This window comes from Choloepus didactylus, chromosome 2, assembly GCF_015220235.1.
Source record: "Choloepus didactylus isolate mChoDid1 chromosome 2, mChoDid1.pri, whole genome shotgun sequence".
NCBI lineage: Eukaryota > Metazoa > Chordata > Mammalia > Pilosa > Megalonychidae > Choloepus > Choloepus didactylus.
Window position 1 is genome coordinate 7,779,601 of NC_051308.1, and position 24,657 is coordinate 7,804,257.

General features: G+C 37.1%; 1 protein-coding gene across 4 annotated transcripts in view; it reads right to left on the reverse strand.

Moving 5' to 3' along the window:
- TFB1M (transcription factor B1, mitochondrial) overlaps positions 1-18,045 on the reverse strand; it is a 115,555-nt gene extending 97,510 nt beyond the window's left edge. For 2 of the 4 annotated variants that reach the window (XR_005214396.1, XM_037820224.1), the window contains exons 1-2: positions 17,822-18,045; positions 15,129-15,280 (exon numbers count right to left, since the gene is read on the reverse strand). Coding sequence is in view for 1 of the 4 variants with exons in the window: in XM_037820224.1 (XP_037676152.1) it covers positions 15,129-15,280; positions 17,822-17,954 (285 nt within the window). In the remaining 3 variants the exon portion in view is untranslated. Of the gene's footprint in view, positions 1-15,128; positions 15,281-17,806 lie in introns of all 4 variants that reach the window. The other 2 variants (XM_037820246.1, XM_037820238.1) reach the window with 2 other exon arrangements.
- Between the last annotated feature and the right edge of the window lie 6,612 nt (positions 18,046-24,657).

Sequence of the window (24,657 nt, forward strand, 5' to 3'; positions counted from 1 at the left end):
TTTCTTTTCTGGAATGAAAATATTCTAAAATTAAAAAAAAATTGTGATGACCATACAATCATATAATGGTGCTGTGAACAACTGATTGTACACTTTGGATGATTGTATGGTATGTGAATAATCGCAATAAAATTGAACTAAAAAAAAAAAGACCCCATGGAGGAGGAAGAGAGGAAAGGAAACTCACTCTTGGAGGTGAAACAATTACACGAAAACTGATCTTAAAAATAATACAACATACCAAGCGCAAGAATAGATGAAGAAGAGCTAAGAAAATCTGAACAGTTAAACACACACTACTCTAAAAGTAAAAATAAGTTGGACCAAGTGTCAAAGAAGAGTCTTAACACAGAGATAATTAACAATAAAACCCTAGAAAAGAGGGAGAAACTGAACCTCAGAGTTAACTTATCAACATAAACAGATAACCAGACAAAAGAAAAAAATGACAAGCCATACTAAGAAACAGGAAGATATGGCTCAGTTAAGGGAGACAGAATTTTGAACAACTAATCAAAGAAGGTCAAACAAATTTCCTAAATCAATTCAAGGAGATGAAGGAAAATATGGATAAAGAACTAAAGGATATTAAGAAGACAAAGTGTGAGCATATGAAAGTATAAAAAGAAACAACAGAAATGATGGGAATGAAAGGCACAATGGAAGAGATTAAAAATACACTAGAGGTCATAAGACAGGAGATTTGAAGAGACAGAAATGGACAAGAAGACAAGACAATTGGTATCTTACAGACAGAAGAACTGATAGAGAAAAGCACAGAAAAAACTGAGCAGGGTCTTTGGGATCAGAATGGCAGCAAGAAGCACACAAACATGTGTCATGGGTATCCCAGAAGAAGGGGAAAGGGGCAGAAAGACTGCTGGAGTAAACAATGGCCAAAAACTTCCCAACAATCATGAAACACAAAAATATACATGTCCAAGAAGCTCAACATTCTCCAAACAATAAATCCTAATAGTCCACTCCAAGACATATACTAGTCAGATCATATATATTTTTATTTACTCTTGCAATTTTTTCTTTATGCTCTTCTAGGGTTGTCTTCATGTCCTTTATATCCTGTGCCATGCTCTCATTGTTTGTCTTTAGTTTTTTGATTAATTGCTCCAAGTACTGTGTCTCCTCTGATCTTATGATTTGGGAGTTTGGGTTTAGGTTATCCACATCGTCTGTTTTTTTCATATGCTTTAAAATTTTCTGTTGTTTTTAGCCTCTTGGCATTTGCTTAACTTGACAGGGTTCTTTTAGGATGTGCAGACTGATTCAAACACTTATCCCTAATTTGTCAGCTCTACAGCTCGGTGGAGTACACTTTCTCTAACTAACCAGCAGGTGGTGTCTGCGAGCCACCTATTTCCCTCAAGCCAGTTCTCCCCAACTTTGTGGTGAGTGGGGGTGTGAGTCTTGTGGGGGTCCAACTGGTGCACCAAGTTAGCGTGTGTAGTTGGTGCTGCCCTGCCCTGAATGTGGGGTGTGTTTCTGAGCAGTTAGGGAGATAGAGCAGGTTTAATAATCAAATCTTCCAGGTATTCCTGGAGATTTAAAGCTGTTGCAATAGTCTAATCCTTCAGTTCAGTCTCACCACAGTTTGTCTCTGCCACTGACCTACAAGTCCTTGGTATTGGCATATGGTCCCTGGGACTTGGGAGTGGGTCCCTCTTTCAAGCCGTGCCTTCCTAAGGCCTCTGCTGATGGAAGACTGTGCTACGTCACAGTGAGCGCCATCCTCCAAGGGAAATTCTGGGCTGCAGGGCCTTGTAGGGGCGTTCCCAGCCTGCTGAAAGGATGGCTGAATGGGGCATGTTAATTTCCCCCTTTTCACACAGCTCTGCCTTCCCAGCTCCGGGACAATTAGCTGTGGGTAGGCGAAAGGCTATTCTCCACACCAGATATTGTGGCATGTGCTCTTGCTGTCGGCAACTCTTCCCATCACACTGGGTTGTTCGGGGCAGCTCTGGGAAATGGCGCTGGCTCCGGGCAGGAGCGTTCCCAGCCCGCTGGGAAGATGGCTGTAAGGGAACACCTCCCTTTTCTTGGGAAGTTATGGTGTTTAGCGAATTTTCTCAGCCACTAGGTTTATTGCTTTGTCTCTCAGAGCTTTCTTAGCTCTGCTCTTGCCTGGGCCCACATTGCAAGTCTGTGAGGCTTTCTGTAATGGGCTTCTTAGAGTAATTGTTTTAGAAAAAGAGGAAAAGATTCTTAAAAAAAAAAAAAGAAGAAAGAAAGAAAAAGAAAAACAAGGGCCCTTCTTACAGATCTAATGGGCTATTGGAACGCTAAGAGACAAGGAGATTAGGGCCATTAAGGAACAATCAAGAAAGCAGAGAAACTGGCTTTTCAGACAAGGGACCTTGCCCTCTGGATTTGCATATGAGCCTGATTCTCTCTGAGCCCTGCCCTTCTCCATTTTATGTTCACCGCAACTCCAAAAGGTCTCTGTTTTTAGTTTGGGTTTTCTTCTTTTTTTTTTTGCTGTTTTTGCTAGCCCTATCTCTTCTCCGCCGGGCTGCCTGGACTCAGTCTATCTGTTTGGAGATTTGATCAGCAGTCTGAGTTTTCAGTCAGAGCCACTACAGTTCTCCCTCCTGGTTCCCAGCACCAATGGCCCCCTGGACGTGAGAACTTACAGATTTCACTTATCTCAGCTGTTCCACATGTTCCTGAGTGTTATATGAAGTATGCCCAAAGTCAGATTGCTCTGTGGTGTACGGTTCATGCAGTTCCTGGCTTTCTACCTACTGCCCTGGAGGAATAACTAAAACCTATACCTCACCACTCTTCCATCTTGCCCCACCTCCCACATACTAATCAGAAGGTCAAATGTGAAAGATAAAGAGAAAATTCTGAAAGCAACATGAGAAAAGCAATTCATCACATCCAAGGGATCATCAGTAAGACTAAGTCCTGATTTCTCCTCAGAAACCATGCAGGCAAGAAAGCAATGGTATGATATATTAAAGGTAATGAAAGAGAAAAACTGCCCGCCAAAAATTCTTTATCTGGCAAAACTGTACTTCGAAAAAGAGGGAGAATTTGGGCAGAGAATAAAAATGTATTTGCAGATATCCCCTGAGGAACTAGGGTAAAAAGGCAGGAATGTTGGACTTCCCACCTGGGTTATTACTGATAGTCTCACAAACATTGAGGACTATCAATTTAGAAAGCCAAGCCCTCAATCCTGGGGCTTGCCTTATGAAGTCTGTTACTGCAGAGGAGAGGCTAAGCCTACTTATAATTATGCCTAAGAATCTTCCCAGAGAACCACTCTGTTGCTCAGATATGGCCCCTCTTTCTCCCTAAGCCACCTCAGCAGGTGAACTCGCTGCCCCCGCCCCGCCATGTGGGACCTCACTCCCAGGGGTATAAATCTCCCTGGTAATGTGGGACATGACTCTCAGTGATGAGCCTAGACCCAGCATCATGGGATTGAAAAGCCTTCTTGTTCTAGTTTGCTAATGCTGCGGAATGCAAAACACCAGAGATGGTGTGCCAGTTTGAATGTATTATGTCCCCCAGAAAAAGCCATATTCTTTGATGCAATCTTGTGGGGCAGACATAATAGTGGGGATTAAGCTGGAACGTTTGGATTAGGTTGTTTGCATGGAGATGCGCCCCACCCAGCTGTAGATGATAACTGATGGGCTATTTCCATGGAGGCGTGGCCCCACCCATTCAGGGTGGGCCTTGATCAGTGGAGCCATATAAATGTGCTGACTCAAAGAGAAGGAACTCAGTGCAGCTGTGAGTGACATTTTGAAGAGGAGCAAGCTTGCTAGAGAGGAACGTCCTGGGAGAAAGCCATTTTGAAACCAGAACTTTGGAGCAGACGCCAGCCACGTGCCTTCCCAGCTAACAGAGGTTTTCCGGACGCCATTGGCCATCCTCCAGTAAAGGTACCCGATTACTGATGTGTTACCTTGGACACTTTATGGCCTTAAGACTGTAACTGTATAGCCAAATAAACCTCCTTTTTATAAAAGCCAATCCATCTCTGGTGTTTTGCATTCCGCAGCATTAGCAAACTAGAACAGATGGATTGGCTTTTATAAAAAGGGGGTTTATTTGGCTACACAGTTACAGTCTTAAGGCCATAAAGTGTCCAAGGTAACACATCAGTAATCGGGTACCTTTACTGGAGGATGGCCAATGGTGTCCGGAAAACCTCTGTTAGCTGGGAAGGCACGTGGCTGGCGTCTGCTCCAAAGTTCTGGTTTCAAAATGGCTTTCTCCCAGGACGTTCCTCTCTAGCAAGCTTGCTCCTCTTCAAAATGTCACTCACAGCTGCACTGAGTTCCTTCTCTTTGAGTCAGCACATTTATATGGCTCCACTGATCAAGGCCCACCCTGAATGGGTGGGGCCACGCCTCCATGGAAATATCCCATCAGAGTCATCACCCACAGCTGGGTGGGGCGCATTCCAAGCAAATCTAATCACACCAAAACGTCTGCCCCACAAAACTACATCAAAGATAATGGTGTTTGGGAGACACAATACATTCAAACTGGCAAACTTCTTGACCAAAAGGGGGAAGAGGAATGAAACAAAATAAAGTTTCAGTGGCTGAGAGATTTCAAATGGAGTCGAGAGGTCATTCTGGAGGTTATTCTTCTGCAGTATATAGATAGCCCTTTATAGTTTTTAGTGTATTGGAATAGCTAGAAGGAAATATCTGAAACTGTTGAACTGTAACCCAATAGCCTTAATTCTAGAAGATGACTGTATAATTATATTGCTTACACTGTGTGCCCGTTTGATTGTGAAAAAACTGGTGGCTCACACTCCCTTTACCCATTGTGCAGACAGATGAATAGAAAAATGGGGACAGAAATTAAATGAATAATGGTGAGGGAGGTGAGGGGGAATGGGATGTTTGGGGAGTTCTTTTTTACTTTAATTTTTATTCTTTTTTTAATTTTTTGGAGTAAAGAAAATGTTCAAACATTGTGGTGATGAATGCACAACTATATGATGACATTGTGAACAAGTGATTGTACACTTTGGATGACTGTATGGTATGTGAATATATCTCAATTTAAAAAATTGAAACAAAGACAATAGAAGTGAAATTGAATCCAGCAGCACATTAAAAGAATTACATACCATGATCAAGTGTGTTTTATCCCAAGCATGCAAGGGTGGTTCAACGCAAGAAAATCAATTAACATAATACGCTACATTAACAAATCAAAGGGGAAAAACCATATGATCATCTTGATTGACCTAGAAAAGGCATTTGAAAAAATACAGCATCCTTTTTTTAATAAAAACATTTCAAAAGATAAAAACAGAAGGAAGTTTCCTCAACTGATTAAGGGCATATATGAAAAACCCACAGCTAACAACGTACTCAATGGTGAAAGACTGAAGGCTTTCCCTCTAAGATCTGGAAAAAGACAAGGATGTCCATGGTCACCACTGTTATTCAACCTTATACTAGAAGTTCCAGCCAGAGCAATTAGGCAACAGAAAGAAATAAAAGGTATCCAAACTGGAAAGGAAAAAGTAAAACTTCCCATTTGCAGCTGACAGTATACTATGTATTTGCAAAGTCCTGAAAAATCTATAACAAAGCTACTAGAGCTAATAAACGAATGCAGCAAAGTGGTGGGGTACAACATCAACATTCAAAAATCAATATTGTTGCTATACATTGGTAATGACCAGTCTGAGGAGGAAATCAAGAAAAAAAATTCAACTTACAAATAGCAACTGAAAGCATCAAATATCTAGGAAAAAATTTAACCAAGGATGCAAAGCACTTGTACACAGAAAACCACAAAACACTGCCACAAGAAGTTTAAAAAGACCTAAATAAATGGAAGGACATTCAGTGTTCATGGATTGGAAAACTAAATATTGCTAAGATGTCAATTCTACCCAAAATGATTTACAGATTCAATGCAATCTCAATCAAAAATCCAAGAGCCTACTTTCCAGAAAAAGAAAAGCCAATCAAATTTATTTGGAAGACTAAGGGGCTCCAAATAGCCAAAGAGATTTTTAAAAAGAAGAATGAAGTTGGAAGACCCACATTTCCTGTCTTTAAAGCATATTACAAAGCTACAGTTGTCAAAACAGCATAGCACTGGCACAAGGACAGATATACTAACCAATGGAATCAAATTGAGAGTTCAGAAATAGACCCTCACTTCTATGGCCAATTGATTTTTGACTAGAATTCCAAGTCCACTCAATTGGGAAAGAGCACTCTTTTCAACAAATGGTGCTGGGAGACTGGATAGCCATATGTAACAGATGAAAGAGGACCACTAACTCATACCATAAACAAAAATTAACTCAAAGTGGATGAAAGACCTAACTGTAATAGCCAGGACTATAAAAGTTCTAGGAAAAAATGTAGGAAGTATTTTCAGGATATTGTGTTAGGCAATGATTTCTTAGACTTTACACCCAAATCACAAGCGATGAAAGAAAAAAATAGATAAATGAGACCTCCTCAACATTAAAAACTTTTGTGCTTCAAAGGATGTTGTCAAGGAAGTAAAAAGACAACCTACTCGATGGGAGAAAAGATTTGGAAACCACATATCTGATAAGGGTTTAATATCCACAACATATAAAAAAAATCCTACAAATCAACAACAAAAAGGAAACAATCCAATTTAAAAATGGGTCAAAGCAGTGTGATTGTGAAGACCTTGTGGATCACACCCCCTTTATCTAGTGTATGGATGAGTAGAAAAATGGGGATAAAAACTAAAGGACAAATGGGGTGGGATGGGGGGATGATTTGGGAGTTCTTTTTTCACTTTTATTTTTTATTCTTGTTCTGGTTCTTTCTGATGTAAGGAAAATGTTCAGAGATAGATTGTGGTGATGAACACATAACTATGTTATCATACTGTGGACAATTGATTGTATACCATGGATGACTGCATGGTGTGTGAATGTATTTCAATAAAACTGAATTTAATAAAAAACAAAACAAAACAAAAAAAGCTGCACTGCTTTGGAATGCAATAAACTCCATCTGTTGAGGTTAAAAAAAAAAAAAGGGTCAAAGACTTGAATAGACATTTTTCAAAGGGAAAATACAAAAGGCTACAAAGCACATGAAAAGATGCTCTACATCTCTAGCTATTAGGGAAATGCAAATCAAAATCACGAAATATATCTTTTCACACCTACCTAGAATGGCTAATATTAAAAAAAAAAACACAGAAAATTACAAGTGTTGGAGAGGATGCAGAGAAAAGAGGCATTCATTCACTGCTGGTGGGAATGCAAAATAGTGCAGCCACTGTAGAATACATTCTGGCAGCTCCTCAGGAAGCTAAATATAGAATTACCTTATGACTTAGCATCCTGCTACTACATATATACCCGGAAGAATTGAAAGCAGGGACTCGAACAGATATTTGCACACAGTATTCATAGTGGCATTATTCACAACTGTCAAAAGATGGAAGCAACCAAAATATCCATCAACTGATGAATGGATAAACAAAACGTAGTGTATACACGGATGGACTATTATTCTTCTATAACAAGGAATGAGGCCCTGATGCATGTGACAACATGGATGAAACCTGAGGACATTATGTTGAGTGAAATAAGCAAGGAACAAAAGGACAAATATTGTATGATCTCACTATTTTGAAACAATTAGAATAAGGACACTCAGAGTTAAAATCCAGAATATAGGTTACCAGGGGATAGACTGGGGTCAAAAACGGGGAGCTGATGTTTAATTTGCACAAAATTTCTATTTTGGTTGATTATAAAAGTTTGGAAAAGGATGGTGGTGATGGTAGCACATTATTGTAATTATAATTAACAGTGTTGAATTACGTATGTAAATGTGGTTGAAAGAGGGAGTTTGGGGTTGTGTATGCTACTAGAATGAAAGTTAGAAGATAAAACATAGGACTGTATAACAGTGAATTGTGGATGACAGACTATGGATAATATTACAAAAATAAGAATGTTCTCTCATGAATCACAACAAATACATGACACTAATGCAAGGTGCTACTAATAGGGTGGCATATGGGAAAAATACACCTAATGTAAACTATGGACTATAGTTAACATAATTTTTTAATATTCTTTCATCAGTTGTAATAAAGGTAACACACTAATGCAAAGTGTCAACAATAGGGTAGTACAGAGGACTGTTGCACTTTTTACATGACTTTTCTGTAAACCTACAACTTCTCTAGTTAAAAACTAATAATAATTTTTAAAAAATCATGCTAAGTGAAAGAAACCAGACACAAATTACTACATATTGTATGATTCCATTTATATAAAATGTAAATATAAATAAATCTATAGACAGAAATACATTAGTGGTTATAAAGGGATGGGGAAGGATGCAGGGATTGGGCAATGACTGCTGAGGGGTACTGGGTTTTTTTTTTTTTTTGGAGTACGTAAATGCTCTAAAATTGATTGCAGTGATGAATGCACAACTCTTTGTACATTGTACACAATCAATGATTGTACACTTTGGATGGACTGTACAGAATGTGAATATATCTCAAGAAAACTGCTTTAAAAAGTCAATGTACTATACCATATTAACAGAATGATGGAGAAAAAAAATACATGATCATCTCAATTGATGCAGAAAAGACTTCTGACAAAAGCCAGTGCTCTTTCTTGATAAAAACACTGAGAAAACTAGGAATAGCAGGGAACTTTGTTAACATGATAATGGGCATATACGAAGAACCCAAAGCTAACATTATATTCAATGGTGAAAGACTGAAAGCTTCCCCCCGAAGATCAGGAACAAGAGAAAAATGTCTGCTTTCACCAATGCTATTAAATTTTGTATTGGAAGATCTAGCCAGAGCAACCAGGCAAGAAAAAGAAGTAAAGGCATCGAAATCAGAAAGGAAGAAAAAACTGTATCTATTCAGATGATATAATCTTATATATAGAACAATTCCACAGAATCTACAACAAAGCTACTATAGCTAATAAACGAACTCATCAAAGGTGGCAGGGTGTAAGATCAACATGCAAAAATCAGTGATGTTTCTATATACTAGAAACAGACAATTCAAAAAAGGAAATCAAGTAAACAAATCATCTTACCATATCATCTAAAAGAACAAAATACCTAGGAATAAATTTAACCATGGATGCAAAAGACTTGGACACTGAAAACTACAAAACATTGCTAAAGGAAATTAAGGAAGGCCTAAATGAACGGAAAGCTATTCTGTGTTCACAGAATGGAAGACTTAACATTAAGATGTCAATTCTGCCCAAAGTGATTTATAGATACAACATGATCCTGATCAAAATGACAGCAACTGTTTTTGCAGAAATGGAAAAATGAATCATTAAATTCCAAAATCATCTTGAAAAAAGAATAAAGTTGAAAGACTCACACTTCCCAATTTCAAAACTTATTAACAAGCCACACAATAATCTAAACAATGTTGTAATGGCATAAATACAGACAAACAGACCAATGGAATAGAACTGAGACTTCAGAAATAAACACACAAATCTATGGACAATTAATTTCCAACAAGGGTGCCAAGTCCACTCGGCAGGGAAAAAAGTCTCTTCAACAAATGGTGCTGGGAAAACTGGATATCCACATGCAAAAGATCTAAGTGGACCCCTACTTCACATCACACACAAAAAACAACTCAAAATGGATCAATGACATAAATACATATTTTCTCTTAGAAGAAAATATATGGGAATTTAAAGCACAAGCAACAAAAGAAAACATAGGTAAATTGGAGTTCATCAAAATTTAAAACTTTTGTACAAAGGACATTATCAAGAGAGTAAAAAGACAATCCAAGGAATGGGAGAAAATATTTGGAAATCATGTATCTGATAAGGGTTTAGTACCCAGAATAAATAAAGAACTCCTACAACTTGACAACAAAAAGACAAACAACCCAATTAAAAAATGGGTATACGACTGGAATAGACATTTCTCCAAAGAAGATACACAAACAGACAATAAGCACACGAAAAAATGCTCAACATCATTAGCAAGCAAATGAAACAATGCTCAACATCATTATCCATTAGGTAAATGCAAATCAAAACCACAATGAGATATCACGTCACACCAGGATGGTTATTATTTAAAAAATGGACAATAACAAGTGTTGGCAAGGATGTGGACAGTTGGAACTCTTGTATATAGTTGGTGAGATTGCAGATTGTACAGTTGCTATGGAAAACTCTTTGGTGATTCCTCAAAAAGTTAAACATATGACCCAGCAATTACTTCTAGGTATTTGACCAAAATAACTGAAAACAGGATCTGAGCGGATATTTGTACATCAATGTTCACAGCAGCATTATTCACAATTGCTAAGGAGGTCTAGGAAGCAACCTCCTAATACTAGGTCTTGAAGATGTTTCCCTACATTATATTCTAAGAGCTTTATGGTGCAGTCTCTTACATTGAGATCTCTGATCCATGCTTAATTACAGGGTGTGAGGTAGAGGTCCTCTTTCATTTTTTTAGATATAGATATCCAATTCTCCCTGTTCCATTTGTTGACGAGGCTGTTACGTCCCAAATCAGTGGATTTGGGAGCCCTATCAAAAATCAGGCAACCATAGATCTGGGGCTCTATTTCTGAATTCTCAATTTGATTCCATTGATCAATATGTCTATCTTTGTACCAATACCATGCTGCTTTGACTACTTTAGCTTTTTAGTAGGCTTCAAAGTCAGGCAGAGTTAAGTCCTCCTACTTCATTTTTCTTTTTTAGAATATTTTTAGCAACATGAGGCACCTTTCCCTTCCAAATATATCTGATGACTAACTTTTCCAAATCTGCAAAGTAGCTTGTTGGAATTTTGATGGGAATTGCATTAAATCTGTAGATCAGTTTGGGTAGAATTAATATCTTAACTACGTTTAGCCCTTCCTATCCATGAACACAGAATCTCTCTCCATCTGTTTAAGTCACCTTCTATTTCCTTTAGTAGAGTTATGAGTTATGTAATTTTCTGTGTAAACATCTTTTACATCCTTGGTTAAGTTTATTCCTAGGTACTTAATTTTTTTAATTTCTATTGAGAATGGAATCTTTTTCTTGAGTGTCTATTTAAGTCATTTCTACTGTATAGAAACATTACAGATTTATGTGCATTAATCTTATATCCTGCCACTTTGCTGAATTTATTAGCTCAAGTAGGTGTGTCACTGATTTCTCAGGGTGTTGCAAGTATAAGATCACATCATCTGCAAATAATGAGAGTTTTGTTTCTTCCTTTCCAATTTGGATGCCGTTCTTTTTTTTTTTTTTTTTTTTTTTTTGCTGAATTAACTCTAGCTAGAACTTCTAGCACAATATTGAATAACAGTGGTGACAACGGGCCATCCTTGTCTCATTCCTGATCTTACAGAGAAGGCTTTCAGTCTCTTACCACTGAGTATTATACTGGCTGTGGGTTTTTCATATATGCCCTTTATCATATTAAGGAAGCTTCCTTCTATTCCTAACTTTTGAAGTGTTTTTATCATAAAAGGATGTTGGATTTTGTCAAATGCTTTTTCAGCATCTATTGAGATGATCATTTGATTTTTTCCCTTCTGATTTTTTAATATGTTTTACTGGGACAGATTATTGGTTACTAGGGCCCACTGGGAACAGGGAAGGGAAAGAGGGAGTGATTGCTCAATGGGTACAGAGGTTTGGCTTGATGTGGTGAAAAAGTTGGGGAAATGGATATGGATGGTGGTACAATATTGTGAATGTAATTAATACCACTGAATTGTATACTTGAAAGTTGTTAAAATGGAAAATTTTGAGTTGTATATATATTACTATACAAAGTTTTAAAAATTATTTTTAGAGAATGGTTAAAATAATTGAACAATTCCCCACCAAAAATAATGGCTGGCAAGTAAGCACATGAAAATATATTAAACATCATTAGTCATTAGGCAATGCAAACTAAAACCACAAGAATATACCAATAACTACCCACCAGAATAGCTAAAATTAAAAAAGACTGGTCATGTCAAGTGTGAGCAAGTTAAGTACAGCAATAAAATGGTAGGCAAGTTTCATAAAAAGTTAAACTAACTTCTACCATAGGATCCAGACATTCCTTCTACTCTTTGGTCTTTACCAAAGAGAAATGAAAGTATATATTCACCCAAGGACTTGCACATGAATGCTCATAATAGCTTTATACGTGAGAGCTCAAAACTGTAAACAATGCAAAAGTCCAAAACAAAGCTGGCATATCTATTCAGCAACAGAAAGATTCCAACTATTGATAAATGCCTCAACATAGATGAATCTCAAAAAATAATTATGCTACATAAAAAAGAGTACGTACTATATGATTTCATTTACATAATTTTTTTAAAATGGAAAATGCTCTACAGTGGCAGAAAGCAGATCAGTGATTGAAGAAAAAGAAGGGGAGGAGAGAGAGAGATGGATTACAAAGGGATGTGAGGAATTTCGATGGTGTTGGATGTTCATTATTTTGTTTGTGGTGATGGTTTCAGGAAGTTACACATATGTTAAAATTCAGCAAATTGCACACTTTCAATATGTATGGCTTACTGAACATCTATTATACCTTAATACCAAAGTAGAAATAAGTACTTAGTGTGATAAGCCCTCCATAAATATTAGCTATTATTATTGCTATTAATATATGAAACCTTTAAAAAAAAAAAAAAAAAAAAAAAAAAAATGAGTAAGAATCCAAATCGTTATCTGAAGGAGAACAGCTCACATATGAAATTGTCCCAATTCAAAAATAAGGGGAGGAACCTATCAAGGCATCAAGCTTCCTGAAGTGTCAAGAAATCCCCTAGCTCCCCTCAAAGGCATAGAGTCTACCTGGCCATTAAAAAGAAAAAAGAAAATTAAAAATTAAACAAAAAAATCTAGAAATGCACAATCACAGGAGATTGCTCTGACATTGAAAGAAAGAAACCCTGAGTCTAATGCAAGCTTGATGAACTGGAGAAAGCCCCAATGTTTCCACAGCTGGGGATTGTCTAATGTTCCAAAGGATTAACATTCCTTTTTTCTTATACTGCTTTCTAGAATAGGAGTCTCCTGATCAATCCTTAATTACTAGAGGTGCCCAAAGCATGGAAACAATTAATTGTTTAATTGATTATTTATATATAAGATTAACTGAGTGTTTACTAAGTGTCAGGCACTCAGTTAATCTCATAATAATCCTATGAGCAAACTGAAGCACAGAGAGATATAGTTACCTGCCTCAGGTCATGTAACTAGCAATTGGTGGAGTCTGAAGTCAAACCCTGGCAGGCAGTATGCCACTCAAGTCCATGCTCTTTACCATGATATGATACTATACTATAGTGCTCTCATATATTACAGACATTTTCTTAACTTTACAACATGTTATCACCACTCATTCTTTCCTATAAGCCACCTCATGAAAACATTGTAAGAATAATTCAATTCTTAATTCAAAGTTACAAATGACACACTTCCTGTGAGAAGACATTTTATAAATTATTAAAATTTCTTTTAAAAAGTAATTCTATTACCTTAGAAATCACTAGAATGGAATCCTTAAAATAGATCATTCTCCTTCTACCTTTACTGTTTTATGATTAATTTAGTACCTCTAAAACAAAGTGGCTTTACATTTTCATTCCTTATAGGAAAAAGAAGTCTATTTGATGTTTTAGTACCCAACATTCTTTTTCAGGCAAATTCCTTTCCTGCATATAAGAGATTAAGAATTAATTTTGCTTCTCCCATTGACACAGATGATATGTCAAATATACATATCCAGCAGGGTAATTTATCTTGAAATTAATTTTCACAGTTAGGGAAAAAATCTAAGGATTTTGATAATAAACAATTTACAATTATTCACTTTCACTGTTGTTGACATATTTAGTCAGCTAATATACTAGACAGACAGAATGATAGGCAACCTTTTCATTGCCCTTGTGAGACACTGGGAAAATAAAAATGGAGAATGTGTTCATTCAGTAATATTTAATGAACACCTTGCTATGTGACAGGCACTGTTTATTGTGGAGATACAGCAGTGAACAATAAAACTGTTTTGATACAAATTAAACATTGTCCTGTTAATACATACACATATAAGTATAAGAAAATACTACTTTTAAACCCATTTGTCCTCTTCCGTTAAAGTAGTAATGTGGATTATTTTATTATTCTATTGTCCTTACCCAATAAATTGCTACTCATCTGAGCCAAAGTCTAAGGCCACTTTTTTAAAGTTTTAGAATTACAGACGAATCAAACAAAGGTTCTTAGGTCATTAAGTAAAATTTGCCTCCTATGAAGAATTCTATTTACAAGATCTCTGATACAATCTGTTCCACTGTTTGCCAAATTGTTTTAATATAAGTCTGTCCTTATATTAAATCTCTATCTGCCTCCCTCAATTTCAATATTTATTTTAGTTCTTTCCTTAGAGATCATAACAAGCTTATCCCGTCTTCTCTAGGCTTTGAAAGGCAGCTATCACTCTCCTTACTCAAGGCTTCTCTTTTACAGTTCAAACATGTCTAGTTCCTTCAAATATTTCCCACATAATGATAGTGTTTTAAAGTTGCATGCATCATTTAATTCAAACCTCATCACAAATCTATGAATAGAGTGATTCAACTTTATCCCATAACCTTAAAAATACTCTTATAAGAATGTCTAAACTTTACAATAAATCTCTGTCAATGATGGACTATCATTCTGCTTGTGGAAATGATTTTTGAACCTAAATGAAGTTCTCAAAAGTCATGTCACTAATTGAGTCATTGTTGGTCACTGTTTAATTTTATCTACTTTTGAGGGAATCACGACATGCAAAGCTACTTATATAAATAAAATCAGGTTATATAAATCAGTTTACAAGCATCAATACATTAAGCAGGTTTACTCAAGTTGTGGTCAACAGACCTACATCAGCATTTCCTGATGATGCTAGAAACGCAGATTCCTAAACCTTGAAGGATTACAGGATCAAAATCTCTTGGACAGAGTTTGGGGATCTGCACTTTGACAAGTAACCTACCTAATCTTTGGACACTGCAGTTTGAGTATCATGGCCTAAAGATTTAAATTGGGTTTCTGCCTCCTAAAAAAAGAGACGTATGAAGTATCTCACCTGTAATCCAGGAATAAATCGAGTGTCCTTTTCAACCACCAGAAGTTCAGCAACACGGGCATTGAGAATGGATCTTGTGATTCCCCCTGGCCCAGGACCAACTTCATAAACATAAGCATTTGTCAGATTGCCAGCTTTTCTTACAATTTTATCTGAAGAAAAGAAAGTAAGTTTTCATTAATTTTGGGAAATTTCAATGCAAAATTAATTTTAATTTCATTAAGTTTCATTAATTTTGGGAAATTTCAATATATGGAATTTAAAAAGAAAAACAATCTATAAAAATTCTTATCAGCCATATCATACCCCAATCAATCCCTTAAGTATAACATTTATTCAGTTATTTAACTATAAACCTAAAACAACATATAGTAATAGCTAGTCAATATTCTACCAATCCACTGTCGAATATGCCAGTTCTTTAACAAAAATAGGATTGTCATGACAAAATTTCTTAACTTAAATTTAGCTAATACCGTATTTTCTATCCGTTCCTCCACCAAAGCAATCAATTCCAAGAATTGACTGGATATGCATACACTTCTCAACAGCTGTAGAACACTGAATATATGAATAAGCAGGGATAGCTTCAATACTCAGAATATTCAAGGTTGTTATTTAAAAATCCAAAAGCAAAAAGTGCTGGCAGTCTGTTTTTAACATATAGATCCCTAGTTAGTGGCTGATATGGCAATGGCAACAAGCTGCTATATCATAAGACTCTTAGAAATTTGGAATCTTGATCAGTTTCAGGAAAACATTAGCAGTGGAGGTTTTTTTTTCTTTTTTAAACTCTGCAAATATGCACCTTAATATGGAAAAAATAATTTTTAATTCATCAACTTCTTTAAGTTAGCAAACCTTAAGAAAACAAAAGCAGAGGTACTGATGCTTCATTGCAAGCACTCATCCCTTCTGAAAAAACATACAAAGGGCTGCTGTTATTGACTGTGAGATACTAAAATCTAAGCAACTGGCTATCCAAGAATAGTGGACACTTAGCCACTGAAAATATACCAGCACTTCTTAGCAGCATTCACTGAGTGCTCTGCAATCCCACTTTTGTTTCTGTTATTACTATTCCAATTTAACTTCTCTGAATTTGCTTCCTTGTCTCTTGATTTGCGCAAGATCACCTAGAAAGTAAATGGCAGGGTCTGTGTAATTCTAAAACCAATCCTTGCTCCACTATAGGCCAATAATTCTTGGAAGAAATAGAGAGCTATATTAAGCACAGGCATCATGAAGTGAAATTCAATAATTTTAAAAAAAGAAATATAGGACACTAGGCAGGAGAGAGGGTCTACTCCAAACTTTTTAGGTCCATTCAAATACAAATGACATAAGAAGCACTACACAGTCATGAGCTTGGGTTTCAATTTTGCTCTACCCCTGCTAGAGCTTTTCACCTCAGACAAGTCCCTTAATCTCCCTTTACTTTGGTTCCCACAGGAAGAGCAAATAATAGTATCTAGATTCTAGAACTTCCTCCTCAGGGTGAATGAAGGTTCATGTAAGAAAATGCAAAAGAAGTATTTTTTTTAAAACACAAAGACCCACATTTTCAGTCCTGGGAATGGTGCTTTATACCTAGAATGCGGCTAATGAACAGCAGAAGAGGCTGGTACTGGCTACTTCCAGAACCAAAGAATGTTGGAAGTGGGTAACCTTTCATCAATCTTGTAGTCTGTCATCACCCCACCCCACTACCAACTAAAAGATGAGAAAACTGAGGTGGAGTTAAATTATTTTACCCAAAGCCATATCGCTAGCAGCAGAATAAAGGCTCCATGTCCAAGAAATAAAACATCTTATTCATGTTTTGCATACTGCTTCATTTAATTGAAAATGAATCTTTTGGGGTAAGATTTATTGCTCTTTTTGGCTTCTTAATAGGGGCCAAACAGAATGAAATATCAAAATATCAAACCAAAGTACTCCAACAGTGAATTAGTAGATGTATTTGTAGTTAAGTCTTATTCTTGTAATCTCATCTTTCAGAAGAGAACATCAATAAGGAAGGGGTGGGGTAGTTAAGTAAGTGTATACATTTGTCAAAACTCATCGAACTGTGTACCCAAATTGGTGAATTTTATTGTACGTAAATTTTACTTCATAAAAGTGATCAAAATGAGTGGGAACGTAAACTTACTAAAATGCAAGCTCCTCGAGGAACTTTACCTGTTCACTCCAGCGCTAGCACATAGCTTGTTCAAGATGTATTTACTGAATGAGTATTTGCCCCCTTAAGCATTTCGTAGAACAAGTAAACGTTTAATCCTACGAGTGACACTCTTTTGCAGCAACATGCTACAGAAAAAAGTCCTTGCACTAATTAAAATTCTGTTAACCTTAAACTGCATGAAAAGTAAATCTACAGTCAGCACGTGCAGTGACATTTCATAGGGTTAGCACAACTGCCTTTCACGACACGGGAACTTTCTCCCCTAGTGTTTGCTCACGACCCCACCAGTGCAAGCCCCCCAAACGGGGGATTTTGTGATCAGACAATGCATTCACGTGTCTCCTGGAATGTGGAACACGCAGTTTTCTTTGCTCAAAACGGAAGAAGGACCTGACCGAATACCCACTGAACACTCGGCGCAGTGTCCAGACCCCCGCCGGCAGGCTCGACTCCCGGCCCCCGCCCCAGAAACCGAGGAGACACCCAGGAGTACCGATAAGTCATCCACCTGTCAGCCTCAAGTCCAGGAGGAAATTCTGGGAGAGCTGCTTCACTGCTTGTAGTTTGAACAACTTAATAATCTCTCGAATCGTGGGCAACGGCGGAAGGCGGAAAGCGTTCAATGTACCAGGTGAGGCCATTAGCCCCGGCAAACGGTACTCAGGCCTCACCTGGGGGACTTTTCTCCGAAAACACCCGCGTGGGAGGACCTTAGAGAAATTACCACGAGCCTCCGCGTTCACCCCATTGGTTCGACCGACCCCGCCGGAAGCGGTCAGCGAAGACAGGAAATCCGGCGCGCTAGGGGCGCATGCGCTGAATTCCGTTACGCGCGGCGCACTCTCAGGGCACGATTGTTTCCGCCCGAGAGTTTCGTGCTGTGGCGGGACGGGGCGGGGCCCTGGCAGGATCTTGGGAGGATGGGTGCGAGAACCGGTGGAACAGTTTAGCACTCGTGATGTTCCTAATTCCGGTCGCTGAATGGTTGCGGCAGGAATGCAACGTTTTATGAGTCCTTGTGGCTAAGCGGGCCATTAGAGGCAAAAGCTGTTGGTTGCTAATGGTCCTCTCCTATACTTAGGTGTTTTTAGACTCTAAGCTCTGCGCGTGCTGGGTGGTAGGTTTCCAACTCCTAGCCCCAATTCATCTATTAAATGGAGAGCCTTAAAGTTGTGAAGAGGTCGCCTCAGAACCTAGTGCAGTGCCTGGCAAAGGGAAAGCCTGCAATGCCTTGTGGCCGCTTCTACTGTAATTATTTGGCAGAGGTATGCGGCTCAGGGAAGTTAAATGATTTCTGCCCAGCTTGTTAAGTGGGAGGGCCAGAATTAGAATCCAACGCTGTTCCCTTCAAAATGTTTTCAGCTGGTTAGAAGGTTACACACACACACAGACACACAAACTTGTTTAGTGCTTTAGACCTTAAAAAGTGTTTTTTCACTTACCTGGTCTATTTGTTTTTGAACCTTTCAATAGTAGTCCTGTGAGATAAATAGGACAAGTATTACTAGCCTCGTTTTACAGCAGAGGAAACAGAAGCTTAGAGAGGCCATATAATGCTGAAAAATTCTCAAAGCTAGAAAACTTTGGAGCCCAGCTCTATTTCCGTTTTCCTGAAGCAAATGGTGGATGCTCTCCCTACTAACTGTTCTGCTGGTTGCCACTCCTTGTTCATCAAGCCAAAGTTGTCAAATTGCCCCGTCGTGCACCAAGTATTGGAGCCTCTCCCTTCCCTCAAGGAACAGAATCTGGAAAGCTGAGGATGAAAGGGAAGGGAAATAATGATAATAATAGCTATCATCCATAGAGCTTTTTGCAAAGTGCTGGTCATATAAACCAAGTGTTTTACAACAATTTTCTCAGTCATTACAACACACCAAATGGATAGATTGTATTATTTTTTAATTATCTTTTAAAATTATTTTTTAGTTATTTTAGAACTTTCATTTGTTTTAATTTTATGATTTTAATAAGTAATTTAATTATTTTAATTTTAATTATTTTTATTTATCTTTTTAAAAATAAAATAAAGCTCAGAGAGGTTCAGCAGTTTGCCGTATCTGCACAGCTAATAAATGGTGAAGCCTGGATTTGAATCCATAGGGTCTGTCTCCACAGTGGGCTTTTTTTTCCAGCAGTGCAGTCAATGTAGAGACACCACTGGGCTTGCCCAGGATGGTTACAGTCAAGTTCAGAAAGAAGACTAAATTATGAATTCTGTTCTTCCATTACACCAGAGAAAACAACAAAGCAGAGACATATTTAGAAATATCTCTGATAGGTGGGAGAATTTTGCTAATCTAACCATGTTCTTTACAAATTGCTGCATCTGTCACAAGTAAATCATAAAAATTTCTGTTTCTAAATGTAGTAAGATTTTTAAAAAGTTTTAATGGAAAACCAAGTAACTGTGGGTATGATGTGGAAATGACAAGTTCATTGAAATTCTGATGGAAAACCCAACCACCTATTATAGCTGTAATAGAAAGAACTGTGAGATAAACAGATACACTTCCTAGCTTTAGAAAACAGGAAAGTGACACAAAGAGAGGTAAGGAGATCTGCCCAAGGTGACACAGAAATTTAGACTGAAAGCCTAAACTCTTGGTTTCAGATTTCTTATTGTCTACAGCACAAGATGCTATAGCTGGGAACGCTTTGTAGAAAGCATGTTACATTTATCATTTTGCTCATTCATTCGTTGTTACATTTACTCCTCACAACAGTTCTATGTGAATGATAATAGTATCTTTATTTTATCATGGAGAAATAGAGGTAAGACTATTTGACTTGCCCTGAGTCACAAAGCCCAGTACTGGTTATCTCAGGGATTCTGAATCTTTGCCAACTTAACACCGATTTTAGTAGCAGAATGGTTCAGTCCACTTTACAGAAGACTAAATAGTGGCAATCTTTTGTTGATACGAAAATTGAATAATAGTAACATTACAAATAATTTTGTCAAAAAATTTTTCCTATAAATATTTCCTAAAACTTTACTATCCATTACTGTTTGTCTATAGTAGCACATATGATAATCAAGTATTTGATTTAGCACTTAATTATTTTACGTTTTCTTTATCTGTTTTAAGACTTCCACCTATACTAACTATATTTCCAGGCTCTTGGTCATCTGAACAAATTTGAGAATTAAACCTCGATGACTCTATTTGGTATTTACTCATGTGTTTATTTAGTTCTCATTCTTGTCTGGGATATTCTTTTCTTTTTAATGAAAATGCAAGGCCCTAAGGAGAGGGCATGTAAGTTCTTTAAGAACGGTTGTTTGTCAAAGAATAAAACCCTGAAATTACATAGCAATTGACAGTCTATAAAGCACTTTTGTATATCATTTTTCACTTGTTTCAGTGATACTTGGAGCTATTTATTATTTCTTCCAAAATACAGAAAAGAAACTCAAATAGAATAATGAAGAGGGAAGGAAACTATATGTCCAACATGGTGCAAAACACATTGCCGTATGTCATAAATCATCACAGGAACATTGTAAGATGTTTTTAATCTCATTTTTTTTAGTGTATATGAAGTTTTATTTTGCATTTTAATGTGAAAACTTATTAGAGCAGTTTACAGGAAAATCATGCAGAAAATACAGAGTTCCCAAATACCCCTCCATCTACTTTTATAAATCAGGAAACTGAGGCTCAGTGAAGTTAAGCATGTGCCAAGATGACTTAGCCAGTAAATAACAGAACCAAAAATCCAATCTATAGTTAACTTCAAAGCTTCTGCTCTTTCCACCATACCATGTTTCTTAACATGCACCTTTCATTGGGAAAAGTAAATTTCTCATGGACCACACCTTAGAGTATTAAGTTATTTTAAAGTTGATTATTCAATGTTAATTTATTTTAATTTTGTGATGTTATTTAAATATATAGAATTATAAATCTGGGTACAAGGTTAAGTTTCCAGTTTTCATATGACTATTCAACAAAAACACAATTACAATAAACATACACAAAGGTACAAAACCAATACACATCATCTTACTAATTTAAGGTATGAATGATGTTGAATCACTGCTAAATGGCAAGATTTTTTTTTTTTTTTTTTAGGTTCAGCTTACCAATACTGTAGTGTGTGATGTAATGATTAAATTTTCTCATCAGTTTTCTGGATTCAACCCAGCATGAAATCTTTGTTCATAATTTGTGCCATTGTCAACTTGCCTTTATCTGGAGGAACATGGAAGCTACATATTAAATTTGCCTGTGTCTGGTTTCATTGGCTTGGAAACAGCTGAAGGTGAATTACTAAGCTGCAATATTTTCAGGAATACACGTGTCCCATGGCAGTGATAAGGAGGATATTCAGATGATCCAGCATGTCCTCACATGAACTTTTTAAAAGAGTAGCATCAATATAAAAACAAAATAAAATTTAAAAGAGCAAAAACATATTCACATGGAGAATTTGCAGTTTGCTGAGAATTTGTCCCCAGATCTAAATATGAGAATTATTGTCAGACACTGTGCCATCTTCAGTAATCAACATTTGTGAGGTTTTGACTGATCATTTACAAAGTGGTTTCACATGTTACTTCACTTATTTCTCATGTAGATTCTGTGATGTGGTTTTACAAAGACGTTTACTGGCAATTTCATGGTGCTAGTGAGCTGTGGAGCTGAGTCTAAAAATGCTTGCTCTTCTGACTCCACTGTATTCTTCTGTAACTTTGGCATGTGTTCGATAATTGAGCTGAATAAAGTGATAAAGAATGACATCTTAGGAGAATCTTCCAAATTTTTAGTTCTTGAGATTCATTTTTTAATCAGCATAAATATCTGATCCTCAGTCTTTTAATTTCCAGAAAATTATGCGTAAATCTCTTCAAAATCCTATGAAATCAGCAGGGGGTTTTGGTAATATATTTCACATGTTGATGCAAATGGTTTTATCCTTTAAAAGAGAAGTATGCATTTTCATCAGTTTCGAAGCTTTGAAGTATCTACTTCATCTAGATATAAGTTTTATTATGCTAAGATATTATAATTTATACTGAGATTACTAGCCCCACCTATTGGTGATGATGGAGAATACAAATGTTCATATACTAAACCCTAATGTAGACCAGGAAACAACTGTAATTTGGATAAATATCAGAATGATTATGTAGCAAATTAGTCATTACTTTATTTTTTATTGAATGTAAATGCATATGTGAATTTATTTGGTATAAGAAATTTAGTGTCTGTTTGTAGAAAAAGTGCTAATTCTAAGACTGTCATTTTACAGTTCCCTAAAAGAGAACTTGAAAGCCACAAGAGCAATATTTTTCTTCCATGTGGGAATTTTCAGAGAAAATTATATGTGGCTTTGGAATTGCAAAATTGAATTTTATAAAATGATTAGTATAGTATGTAAAGTGCCCTTTTTGGATATTATTTTATAAATCCATATTTTGACTCAATGCTCTGGAGAAATATTAAGAAGTACATTTTGCACATCTTTAGTTCCCCCTTCTCCTCACAGTGGCTGATTGATTCACACTGTTTGTGAAGGAATCTACTGACTTACCTAGGGGGAAGAGGGAAATATGTGATAATTCGGAGGTGAGCCAAATGCTTATTCTGCATAAGATAGAAGCAGGGCAACTGTGGCAAACAACACAAGCTAATTGCCTGAGGGAACCACATAATGGTTACACTATTTTTTTAATATACTGTTTTTCACTATTCTAGGGAGTATTTGAAAGGCTATGGATTATCCCCAAAGATCTGTGAATTAGTGTCAAATATCCTAATGAGGTATGAGGATGGGCAACCCTTTCAACTCAGAACGGGAACAATGAGTAGGTTTTTTTTTTTTTCTACACAATAAAGCAAATCTTTTTGGGGTATGAAGAAAAAATCAGCATATATTAAAGGAATTGTAAAAATAATTAGCCTTTATTATATTAACATTTTATTGGTTTCAGCCTCAACGTTTATTTGAAAAAGTCAAGAATAAATAAAATTACGAGTATGAATATATTTGCATGTAAGCCTTTTCCATTTATTTTTCTTTTCTTTTTTAAAAAATTCTTACGGTGGTAACATGCATACAACATAGCATTTCCCATTTTAACAACTATAAAGTATGTAATTCAGTAATGTTAATTACATTCACAATGTTGTACTACCATGATCACCATCTATTACCAAAACTTTTCCATTACCCCAAACAGAAACTCGTATCCATTAAGCAGTAACTACCTATTCCCCATCCCAACCCCTGCCCCTGGAACCCTAGAACCTACTTTCATGTCCATTCATTTTTAAACTCATGTGGGAACAAACTGCTCTGTGAATGGGAGCTCTGGTTTTAAGGAATAAATGGCTCTTTCCTGGGCAACTTGGTAACAGCCTCTCCACTCTCCTCAACAAAGGGACCACGGTGGATTGGAAATAAGGACACATCTGCGCCTTCCTGTCTGTCCTAGACCCCTATCCTTACCCATCTCTCCCTCAAGCCCCAAAGCCATGGGATGAAGGCAAAGCCCCTGTTCACATTGCCTGGCCTGTGCTCCTCAGTCTTCTGTAGAAGTTGGTGAGTTGGAGTTAATTCACAGAAACTGGCTGCCTATATCTCCAAACATAAAGGGGTAGGTGGAGACAGAAGGAAGAAGGATGACAGGCTTGCTCAGCTTTGAGGAGGAGTGTCAGAGTATGTCTGCTGACACCCTTTCATTTCCCTATTGTCCCACCTGGAACAGAACCTACACACTCCCGTTGGACTCTTCAGATTCCTCCACCCTACTGGGCTTGTCCTCCTCAAATCACCCATAGTTAACATGCTCTTTACCATGCTCCACAGTCCAATTTGAACTATCACTCCCCTAGAGAACTGCAGATAATGGGTTAAAAGATGAATTATTACCTCCCGGTGATAGATATGTTTAATGCAATTTGGGTGCTAGGACCAGCAGGCGTCCTGGTCAAAAGTCTCACTTGGCAACTTCCTTCTCTCACCTACAATTAGAGCCTGGACTGATGGTTCCCGTTTCAGGTACCAGAGTGGATGCTGGTAAGGAAGGGGAGAGCAAAGTCACCTTAACCCTTCCACTCCAGACTCTGAAGAAGTGGAAGTCATCCTGAATGGTGTGAGAAGAAAGGAAAATTTGTGGCACCTCACAACATAACCGTCATGTGTCACCCTTCTTAAATAAATAAGAAAAGAAATCCTATGCCCTGTAGGCCAGCAGTCCTTTCCAAACACTGCCTCATTTCCAGCCCCCTTCACAGCCAAGCTTGTAAAAGAGTCAGGCACACCTCCCTTTCAAACATCCTCACGTTGTCAAGGTTCCCAGATGCAAAGGATACTTACCTCCACTCATCTTACTTA